This window comes from Lipophrys pholis (assembly GCF_963383615.2).
Source record: "Lipophrys pholis genome assembly, chromosome: 8".
In the NCBI taxonomy this organism is placed as follows: domain Eukaryota; kingdom Metazoa; phylum Chordata; class Actinopteri; order Blenniiformes; family Blenniidae; genus Lipophrys; species Lipophrys pholis.
In genome coordinates, this window is record NC_137630.1 from 28,155,483 (window position 1) to 28,167,665 (window position 12,183).

Here is a 12,183-nt window from a genome sequence, read left to right on the forward strand (position 1 = left end):
TGACAGACAGCAGTAGCAGCAGATACATATGGCAAAAGCCGGTCTCTGCACAGATTATTCAGGATTTAATGCTACCCTCTGGCACACCCTCCTATGACACCATCAACACCAGTCTCAAGTATGTTGAGGATTTTCTCACTGAGGAAGGCTGAGATACAGATCTACAGGAGGAGGATATGTCTACTCGATGTGCCAGCAGGCTAAAATATTTGGGATGAGAGCAATGCAGAGGGAAGAAAAAAAAAACTTGACGAATGAAGTAAATCTCTCACTTGCTTTTAATCACTTCATAACCTTAAAATTACACCGGTCAATGCACAACATGCTTTTTCTCTCTCTTTTTTTTTTTTTTTTTTTTTTTGTGCAAAGCACTTTTGGCTCTACAACTCAGTGCCACGGATCCTTGAATTATGCAAAGTGCGTGTCAGCTCAGTATGCTGTGCACACGAAAAGGTGACACAACTGCAACATAACTGCTTTTTACTCTCAAATGCCAGTCTTGTATTTGTCAGCTAACAACCCCCCAAGCAACAAAGCAACCTATGTAAACCCTGCAGGACTAACAAGGTGTTAACTGGGTTTCTCTTAACCTTACATGGACACTTCTGTAATCAGGTTAACACCTAAATTGGAAAATGACTGGATTACTAATGCAAGTATACACATGCTGAATTTAAAAACACAACGGGGCTTTTAAGATATTATCAAGGGAGTCCGCTGCGTCGTCAGATATTATCTTGTCTGCTATATTTTTGGGATACATTTACTTGACTTATCATACGGGCAGTATTTTCATGGTTTCTACACCGTACAGCACTTCAAATCTAAGGGACTCCTCAGATATTTCAGTCAGAAGTGTCCCTCCAGCACACTGCATCTGATATAGAACAAAAAAAAAAAAAAGTGCTGAGTTTCAGTATTTGATAGTCTATGCAATGTTCCTGACTGGCCAAGTCAGTCAGCTGACCTCAATCCAACCGAGCATGTGTTCCACTCGCTGAAGACCAGACTGAAGGCAAAAAGCCCCCAAAACAAGCAAGAAATGAGTATGGCTGCGGCACAGGCTTGGCAGAGCATCGCGAGGGAACACGCCAAGTGTCTGTTGACGTCTATGGATCATGGATTTCAGACAGCCATTGACGGATAGATTTGCAACCAAAATATTTAACAGTATATGTCTGCTGTTCCAAGTCACGGAGTATAAACTGAAATATCTGAATTTTTAACTTGATAAATGTGCGGTGCCATTTAACAATGTTGTAATCAAGCCAGATATTCAACGGTACAGATGGATTGCATTGTGTTTAATTCATAATAATCCTTTTCTGGCATTCATTCCTGTTCTTTCAAAATAATAAAAGTACACTGATGACAATCATACATTACATTAAATTGTTATGCTAAACATTGAGACAGGTGCTGCTGCTGCTGCTGCTGCTGCCGCTGCTGCCGCCGCTGCTGCTGCTGCTGCTGATGCTGGTCTGTTTTCCCCCCTTTGCTCTTACAAAGCATATCTGAGGTAATTGTCCCTGAGCAAAACAATCAGTTCGTCATATTTACTGTATTTTTGTTGTGAATAATACATTATATAGTATGACATGGATCTAATATTTTTCCACTGAGAAATGTATCCAATATAGAGATCTTTTAAGCTAGAAACAGTAAAACTTATGTGATTTTGGTCATCGTAATGCTTTTCATAAAGTATCACGCGTAAAGGGTGCTTTACACTGACATTAAAGTGTCGAAATATCCCTATAACACTCAGTTTCAATGAATTCCTCATAAAGAATTAATGACATTTAGAAAAACCAAGAGGGAACAGTGTGGCTATTGATGTTTCCTGATACAATATGTGAAAAAAACAAGGTCTGTTAATTCCTAACGACACAAAGAATTTGTGTACATTAACAGCGTGGAGCCATTGTCGTCAAGGTATTATCCATCTCAGATACGGATGACTGTGTTTCTTTGAGGAGCAGGCAAACTACTGTCCATGTTATGAGCAGAGTGCTTCGCTTTTAAATAAACCATGTGTTTCAGATGAGGCATGTCTTCTTCAGATGTTTAGCGTTGGCTTTCTCTAATCTGAGAGTCCTTGTCTAATTTGAAGGGGTTTTTGTTTTTACACCACTACGACACACTCAAAACAAACAATAGTGAACTCGACGTGACTGAGGTTTCCTTTTTTTTTTTCCTTTTTTTTTTTTTTTTAACAGCCTCGCGCTCTCATAACTCTAAACTGTTTTGTTCTTCCTGCTGCTGTTTATCCACAACTAATAATATTTTAGCGGCTGCACAAAACGTTGGTTTCCACTGATGTGTGCGCTCCAACAAAGTATTGCTTACTAATTAAAGCTCTGTCCACCGTCGCATGGAAATCCACATATAGTTTGTGCATCAGCTGTAAACAGCCCCGAGGGAAATAGCAAGTTTACAGAATATAGACAAGCTCTTCCTAATCAAATTGTCCGATTTGATCAGTGCATAAACAACAAATTGCCCACACACACTATAGCTCTGAAAATGTAAATGTAGCCTCCTTTTTTTTTTTTTTTTATTCTTCTTCAAATCAGAACTGATGAAAGCCTAAAAAAATTAAAAAAAAAAAAGCCCTCTACTGTTTTACATTTCCTCCCTTGTAAGGTTTAATATTTATTTTGGAGTTTAAAACAGCAGGCTTAATGAATGCCGGTGCCTTAGCCAAGAGAGGGATACACAGGAAAACTACTATTTGGTTGTAAAACACTAAAGTGCAAGACAGGCTGATACTGGAGCTTGTTACATGAGAGGATGTGCTGAGCTGAGCTGGCACACTGGAGCCAATTACATTGGAGGTCTAAAAAGGCTAAACAAGGGGAGAAACGCCTTCAGTGCAGAGACGAGAGGTCCGCGGCTCTCGTGGTGCCATGGCGGGTCCCGCGTACGCCAAACACTGGCGTTCTGTGCGCGTTGCTCCATAATTCACGTCGCCCTCTGCCGAATGAGTATAAAGATATATTTTTCCCCGCGCTGATGTTTGGATCGTCACTGATCCTGGCTGCTAAGCAAACACTTGGGCCGAATTTAGGGGTATCTGTCATGCTAGCTTGCTCCAGCCCCACCCTAGAGATGAGAGCGAGGGTCATGAGACTGGAAAGGCTGACAAAAACAAATCTTTAATCAATATCTGAGCCCTGAACGCAAAACCCTCTCTCTTCCGTCTCTGTCTGGGAGCGCTCTGGGAGTGACAGTTTTTCTTTTTAATCTGTGCCCACATTGTGGAGAAATTGCAAGCTAATGTTTTGGCCATAGATCATTCAACAAATCGCTGCTGGCGGTGCATATCCAAAGTAACCGTTTGAATGCAAACAGTTTCCACAACAGTTCAGCGGCAAATGTGGCTCATGGACGTGGAGGGCGGCGCGAGTGTTTTCTCGTAAGCTATACCTGAAACACGTGGGAGGTGAATCACAGAAGAACAAACAGTCCTGTGAATAAACATTTGGCTCTCATCTCCGTCCAGCAAGAAGTGCTGTGAAACTAAATCAGGCCCGTGGCAATGTTTCTTATCATTACGTTGGACGACAGCCATCCCCTGGCCAGGACCTAAAATGCCCCTCAGAGTGGAGCTCAAAAATCAGCCAAATGAGCTTATTTCATCAGCAGGGGTGACAAAATGCCAAACCACAAGAAACAAATATACAACCCTTTCATGTTTCGTTTTATTGTAGTTGTTTTTTTACAAGCAACGTGTTATAAAAGATTCTCCATTTGTCTGTCATTTGTACGTCCCGCAAATAACTGACTGTATCTAAACTGACATGAACTCCTTTCATTTGACAACACAGGAGTCTTTTAAGGATGAAATAAGCAGCACCCAAACATTGATACTCTTGTGTGTTGCACCACTGGAAACTAGACAGTGATGTCTGCTCTCATAGCTTTTAAAGGAGCAACAGAAATTCTGATCACTTCACTGTTTATACAGACTGAGTAGGAAGGAAAAAGGATCAGAGGCACTTATTATCGGAATCATTAGCAGAGGACTTCACTGGGTACAGAAAAAACGTGCATGCACACCAAAAAACAAAAGAGCACAGGTTTACAATAACAGAAGTAGCAACGATAAGATATAATTGTCTTTTCATGTTGTAGCACTCTGAAGAAAGCATTGCATGGATTTACTTGCATGCAAATTATAGAGCAAAGCCTAATGATGAATGTAATAAAAAAGAAAAAGAAAATCTATGGGATGTGACAATCTGTCGTTGGAGCGCGTGCAGTATCTGTCATGCAGGTGGTGTAATGGCAGGATCCATAGGAGGCCAGGTGTCAAACCGGTACGACGACAGGGTGGACCGAAAGCTCGGCGCATGGCGTAAACCACCTCCACAAAAGCAATGTGGCCACATGTGAAGCAGAGATGAACTCAGACAGCCGAGCGGAAGCGGTCAACTGCTGGCATGCTGTCAGCTGAAAGCAATCAATCCGGTTGTGAGACGTGAAAGAATGAGGAAATGGAATGAGGGGAGTTTAACCTGCGGGTGTACGCTTCAGATTAGGACCCTTTCCTGTTACCGAGTCCCTGCAAACATCAGCTGACATCATAAACTATCTGACATCGAATTTCACGGCTTTTTTTTTGTGTTTTTAAACAGAAATAATATCCACCATTTCATCCAGTTCAAAAATATGAAAAACATGTTTTTCCTTCACCAAGTGTAAAAAATCACTTATTTCAAGAGGTTTACGTCACTGGATGCTACAACTCCATTTAATTTGCATTGAACTTCAATACGTACATAATTGATTTCATACTGCGTCTATGAGGGGGACTGATGGTACTTGGCCACCAGTGAACACAACACTTGATTAGACCAAAGTCTATCGGCTGGTACTTGTGGGAGCTCCTGATCCGAGCTTTACAACAACACAGGACAATTTAAACTGTGTCAGATTTCCCTGGCAGTAATGACAATGAGTCCTAACGTTCAGGGGCCGGTCTCCCTACAGCCTGATGGCTCTTGATGGGGACACGGGGAGGAGTAGGTGGACTCAAAATAGCCACGTGTTGGTGTAGGACCGGGAAACCAATTATCTTTATCATTTGGCTCGTAGCCTGTTCGATAACACTCTTACATAGAGTGAAATTACTAGTCACCCACAAGCAACAACAACAAAAAAAGAAGAAGTTAAGGAACTTGACTGTAGCTTTTCTATATTACAAGACAAGTAAAAACAAAGAGAGGCTAACATGGCTTCTAGCGAAAGCACCACGGGTGAGTGTTTGACCTGAAAATCACACAACAGCTGTTGTTAAAGATACAAAAGGTGTTTTTTTGGGGGGTTTTTTTTCCTCCAGACGAGGACGACAGGAGGTGTCAGCATGGCAGTGAGAGGTCTGCATTACACTGAATCTCACTGGACAACATTTCTTATGCAACTGTGCTACAACCAGACAAGAAGCAACATGTGCAGCGTGGCAGATTTCATTGTTTGCAATTACACTGCTCTCATTCCCTCAATGGCTACACACTGGAAACACTCTGTCTCTGTGTGGTTATAATAGCATGGTCTAATATGGTGTAATAAGGAAAGACTGTCAAAAAGTCAAACAGCTAAAAAAAAAAAAACAAAAAAAAAAAAACCTGGGCCTATTACTGGAAGTTCAACAAACATGCACACACGGTTAACTGCCTGCAACAAACTGAAAATGACTCTTTATGTGTTCTCAGCCCTCACCAAGCTCACCCATCCATAAAAATCCCATCTCAAGGAGAGCAGAGGTGAGGTCTCTCTCTCTCTCTCTCCCTCTCTCTCCTGTTCTCTTTCACTTTCTCCCCCTTGCTTACACATGCACACAAACAAAGCCCTCCTTTCTCTATCATAACTACTCTCACAATTACTCAGACGATTACTCAGATCAATGGACTACCTGCCTGTTTGAGCCTCTGTAACTCTGCAATACAAAGCGCCCTGGTACCAGAAAAAAAAAAGAAAAAAAGGGCTCCAGGCTGAACACATTAAAAAAAGGGGGTGTCAGACATGGGTGTGGGATACTGTAATATCATGCAATAACGTGAGGGGGAAAAGCAAGACCGGCAAAACGTATTGTCAGTCACAGCTGTCACACATGAGGGGGTAACGCAAAAGTCTATCAACAATGTGGCTGTTACAGCCCGCATCCCTGTGTCATAGATCTGCGCGAGTAGTCCCCTGCCATTAAATCTCTCAAAACACACTAAAAATACCAGAAAGAAATGCGGCGCAGCAGAGCTCTTCCAGTGGCAGACACCGAGTGAAGAGACTAACAAGGGGTTGGGGGTGATTTTAGGCTCTCTATTTAAATATGACAATACATGAGCACACTTAATTACCCAGTCTCTAGTCTAGATCAACAGAGTCTTCCAGCAGTGAGGAGACTGGTGTATTCATTAACAGTGAAGGGGCTGAGAAACAATCTGCTTTTTTTTTTTTTCTTTCTTTTTTTACAGCTACAGACGGAGGCTAAAACTCAAGACACATTCTCTAAAGAGGAATGAAGGGAAAATCACCACAAATAAAGTCGAGACTTGACCTATATTTCTGACTGATTTGTTTTGGTGGTGACAGAAAATAGCACTTGTGCACAGACTCGTAAGTGCACTGAAGCAATTCCCAAAGAAGCTGCTTTTAACAAGTCATAAAAACCTCTGCTCTGATGTTGTGTTTGTCTTTGTTCTTTGCCCCCTGGTCTACACTCCTCGTACTTCAGCAGTGTAATAAGAGGGATGCAAAAGCAACAAAATATATATATATATTAATTAATTTGAAGGCACAAGTATCACAGGATGCAAATTTTCTGAGAAAGGCATGAATTTTTCATTCATACAAATTAAAATTTTGCAACATTTTAAAGCTAAATTGTTAACTCGAATTGGAACCCCACCCCGTCAATCAAAGGCAGGTTTAGGAAAAGCAAAGAAAAGGCAAGTACAGGGCCATAATTGATGGCTCAAAGCTTAAGCTTTCTCTCGGAGGGTCTGCTCAGGTCCTGATCCCTGGGCCTCAACCTGAAACAATCACTCTTAGTTAACGACAACACTTCAGCTATTGACAGCGTGATCCCGTAAAGCAGACACTTCAATCAACAGAGCAGCCGGAGGAGGTGTTGTGTTGGAGGGGGAATAAAAGAAAAAAAGAAAAAGAAAAAGGAGGGGGGGGGCATGGGGAAGAATGAAATCAAGAAGTAAATAAATGAATTGATGAATGAATAATAGATTGGCCAGCTAGTGGCCTCTCGGAGCAGCGATGCAGTATTAATAACTGACTCTTACTGTTCGTCTCTGTGTCATCACTGATACTCTTAGGTGGACCATGGCCAGCATAACACACTGCTGATCTGTACATTCGATCCGGATTACGAACTTTCTTCAGTCCTTCAGGAGGCAAAGAGAAAAGTAGAGAAAATCGAGGAAAAGAAGCATTCTCCCAGTCTGTGATAACCAAGCAAAGTCCCCATGCAAGCAATATCAACAGAAACCAGACAGTATGATGAAATACATTTAAAACACACAGGAGCTGCGGGGGGAAAAAAAATACGATGCAAAGAGTATTAACAATAATAAAGATAGTAAAGTGAATAAATCGCACTGAATTTGTCTGTCGTGTGGCTTTGAAATAGTAAAGTTCTCCGTGAACTGAATATTGGTGTCCTCACAGGAGAGAGGGGGCCTTAATAAGGGCGGCTGGCGCCCTGGCCTGCTTTGATACGGGTCAGTAACATTTCTTATTGTATCAATGGCAAACTGGATGAATCAATACAATCAATCAGCGGAGGGGCCGTGCAAAGCAGTCGGTAAAGGTCTATTACACGCCAGCATTAGGAATGATACGTCTCAGCAACCACAGACTGGACCAGCGTCCCATCCATCCATACCTCACTGATTCAATTAAAAGGGGAAGGGAGGAAAAATGTAGCGCCTGATTCGACACAAAACTGTGAGAGAAAGTGGTCCGACATGATGGGGGGGGGGGGGGGGGGGTTAAATTCATCCTTCTTCACAAAACAGCAGAGAAATATTTATACCAATGCTGCACAAGCACTTTTGTAAGTTAATGGCTGACTGCGTGCTTACTTGATGTTTTGCTGGCGCTTCACCCTGAACTTTGAGTGAGACGATAACATCGTGAAAGTTTTTTTTTTTTTTTTTTTTTTAAACTGCACTCGCTGGAAAATAAAGGAGGAAAATTACTTCCTGCGTGGCAGACACTGGAGACCTAATTTTCGCCACTTTTTACAGATCGATTTTTGTTGATTGTTTCTTTGGTCACCAAAGTCCCAACTAAATTACCCTCGGATTTATCTTTAAGTCACCTGTGTGCGAGCGTTTGGTATCCTCCGTCATTAGATTTGCATTTATCTGATTTCAAATTAAAGGAAATATGCCATATCTACAAAAAAAAAAACAAAAAAAAAAAACTGCCAGTATCAAGACGCAATTTTAGAGGGTAAATGCATCAAAATTTAATGTAATTTTCTTTATAAATCTCCTTATTTAATTCCTCAGATTCCTCGCCTCAAGCACAGACGTACTAGTGTGAGACTTTGCTCTTCATAAGACCACTGGCTGTAGTTTCATCCAGAGAAGTGTCGGTGTAAGACATATCAAGCCTGTCCTTTCACTGCCCTCCAGGCCTTGTACTTAAAGTAACGGACACAGAGAGCTTTTTATGAGTGTGAAGGGAAAAAAAATACCCCCAAGGGCCCGGACAATCAGTTAGACTGGAGAGAAATACCCCAGGATGTAAACATTACACCACAGAGTGAGACTGGGTCATGGCCCCTGGGTTTTAACACAAGATGCAACCCTCAGTTGTTACGGACCATCATAAGACCTGCCAAACAGCTAAAAGCGACCAGAATTGCCCGCCTACCACAAGGACAAAAGGTCAGTGGCTGCTGAGCGATAAGGAGCACGACACCTAGACACTGAAAATATGAAGTGCGTTGTATAAGCTACGGTCTATAAAAGTGAGCAACTTAAAAGTGAGGGAAAACTAAGTGCAGGAGCAAAGACTCATGACAGCTTCATGTACAAGCTTCAAGGTCTGGGTTTTGCATGAAACGACATTACATTTACATAAAGGTATGAAGCACACTCTCACTCTTTCTCTCTCTCTCTCTCTCTCTCTCTCTCTCTCTCTCTCTCTCTCTCTCTCTCTCTCTCTCTACACTCCCCTTCCTCCTCCTCCTTTTTCCACTGACCGGCCTCACAGGAGCACTGAAAATAACTTGACCGGCTCAGCAATGGGACTTTCAAGTCAGGGTTTTCAGCGAGAGCTCCCTGCGTTGGAGAGGCATGGAGATTATTAACTACAGCGTATTTGTTAAGTTGGGCTATGTGGATGAATACATTAGGACTATACACCACAGTGAAGTCATTACTATCACAAACCAGATGTCTTCATTTTTTTTTTTTTTTTTTTGTCATGGCACAGACAGATCCCTCATAAGTGTGTGCTTCTGTAGCTCAATATCACCCCCTGGTGGGACTCGGTTTAGTGGTTGGCACACTGACATGCAAACAGCTAAAAATCCCAGTGTTTTATCATTTCCCCTCATATGGACAGAGGGAATTTGAAACATTACAGTAATTCTACATCAGAAAGAAATTGTGTTTGAGGTTACGGACATCAAAGTCTGATGGGGGGGGGGGGATGGGGGGTCTGTTTAATTTTGAAGCCTGCAACAAAACATTATAGGGAGAGCTGAGAAACAGCTGGAACTGACGATTTATGCAGAAATATTTTTCCTCTCTTTCTCAATTCATGCAGCCAGTTTTAAAAGTGTGGGATGAGTCTTTGGCTGCATCCTGGGGCGCAACGTAAATCAATAGCTCGGAAGGAAAAAGCATGCATATACTGTATAAATGTCCTATCATTGCACTAAATTCTTCCTATTTTAATGAATTAAACAGTAGATAGACAACACTGACTTTTGCAAGAAAGTTAAGTACGACAGCAAATGTAGTAATGAAACAAGCAGACAACGAAATCAAGCTGAGGTATTTTAGCTTTAGATCTATTTTTTTTATTGTATGCAAATGACTTGAGACTAACAGGTAATTGACTTATATCTGCTTCAAGTAAGAGCCTCTGTAAAAAATGAAAAAACATTTTCTTATTCCTAATTCTTCATTCTCATGCAAAGCATTGTTTAATTACTCACCCAAAATTTCCATGGGCCTGTCTGAATGGGAACAGATCCCTCATGCATATGGGTTGCAATAAAATATCCCACTAGAAATGAAGTCTAATGCATTTCATTTCAAGTTAGCGAGCCGTAAGAAAGCAGCTGAGGGAGAAGGAGAGAAGAGGGGGGGGAAAGTCATGATTTGGCTCCTATGTGTAAAGTAGTGTAATGGGCAGGCTGCTGGAAATCCTACTCTCCATCCCCCCCCTCCCCTCCACCCACCCCTGTTTCCTCTGTGATGGCATTTCAAGTGCGATGGGGCAATTGAAAGCGGAGCAGGCATTTACAAACGTTTTGATGTCCGTGTCTCTCAACACAAATACAGGCCAAGTAGTATCAATTGGCGTTTGGAAATCCTAATATTTTTGGAATATATCACTTCGGGATCGTAAACAAAACAACAAAAAAAAGGCTCGCACTTAAATGAGGTGTGTGTGTCTGTGTGTGGGGGGGGGTGGCGAGAAGCGCACGAGCCCCGTATTTAACAGAAGAAAAATACAAAATAAACTCCACGTTTTAAAACTGACAAGCCGTGATTATTATTACATTGCGGCCAAAACAAGCTGCTGCGGAAGCGGCGCGCGTTGACAGGTAAACTAACAGAAGCGAGGCGCGTTAAAAAGCTGGGTAATAAGGGAAGAAGTTAGTCGATGCCAATGACATGTTGTCATTAACTTAGCCTTGTTGTTAACAACTTGAAACGGCTCGTCTCTCGACCGCGATCCTCCGGAGCACAATACGCGGTGAACACGGTGCCCCCGGACCACGCTGGCCGTTCATCCCCGTGGCGAGCTTTAAATGTGGGCTACGATTGGAATAGTAGCTGGCTAGAATACAAGCTAATATTAGCTGGCTAGGTGATCTCTCCACGTTTCAGCGGAGCCCGTTTTCCGACCGAGAAAAAAAAATAAATAAAAAAATCTTTTTTTTAAAAAAAAAACCTCGCTCGTCCCCGCGCGAGCGGCGTCTCCGCACGGAGTTGCAACTGTTTTTTTTTTTAATTGTTGGGAAAATAAAATAAACACACGCACAAACACACAGCGGTCATACTAGTAAATTAATCCCATTATATTTCTCTTACCTTCCGGCTTGTTTTCGGCAGCCATTTCCCCTTCACGCGCAACATCCTCCTCCTCCTCACGACCGTGGGTACCACGCGCGTGCACGGCGAGGACAGCACGAGGAGGGACCGGAGGAGCACGCGGCGAGTCGGTCCGGCCGAGGAGAACTTACCATTGGCTGCGAGGCGGTGACTGACAGAGGGGCTCCGGGATGAGAAACAACACAGCTCCCCTCACCTTGGCACCGCCAGCCGACTGCTTTATTCTTTATTTAATTTTTTTTTTTTTTTTTAACGCTGAATTTAAAACAGCTCGGAGACATCGCTGCTCCACAATGACGCTTCTTCTTAAAACATAATGTCCATCTCATTAGAATTAAAAAAAAAAAAAAAAAATGATATTAAGAACTCGACGTTTAGCAACTTGGCTGCATATTTCATTCATTATTAGAGTGGAAATGATTCCTGCTAAAGTTGTTTTGTACTCTGTCATTTATTAAGGATACAAAGCTTGTCCATATTAAGCTAAATAACCTGATTTAATTGATTTCTTTAATGAATGTTTTTGCCAGTGATTAGTGACCTAGTGGTGTCAAAACATCATGTATGTTTTAGATGTCTTCTCGACTCAACACACTTCAATCTAATGATTATGTTTCACCAAACTCTCAAGAAAGACCCAAAAGCAGCTCCTCACCTCATGAATGTGAGAGTAATGGGCCATATAAGATATTGAATGAAACCAACCCCTTTGTTATAATGAGCCAATCATCCAATATAATGTCAGTTTTGGTGTCCCTTACTGTAATTGTAAAGCAGGGATGTCAGATTCCTTATATCACATTGAGTTAGGCGTTCTAATAACACAGTAGGATAATTACCCTGAATACAACATTTTGGACAACTA

General features: G+C 41.9%; 1 protein-coding gene across 1 annotated transcript in view; it reads right to left on the reverse strand.

The window, feature by feature from the left end:
* The window catches only part of camta1a (calmodulin binding transcription activator 1a), a gene marked incomplete at both ends in the record, with an annotated part of 307,848 nt that extends 296,396 nt beyond the window's left edge, over positions 1 to 11,452 (reverse strand). The window contains 3 exon segments of the mRNA XM_080468566.1: positions 7,299 to 7,400; positions 11,298 to 11,416; positions 11,418 to 11,452. Of these exon segments, the coding sequence (XP_080324692.1) occupies positions 7,299 to 7,400; positions 11,298 to 11,416; positions 11,418 to 11,452 (256 nt within the window).
* Between the last annotated feature and the right edge of the window lie 731 nt (positions 11,453 to 12,183).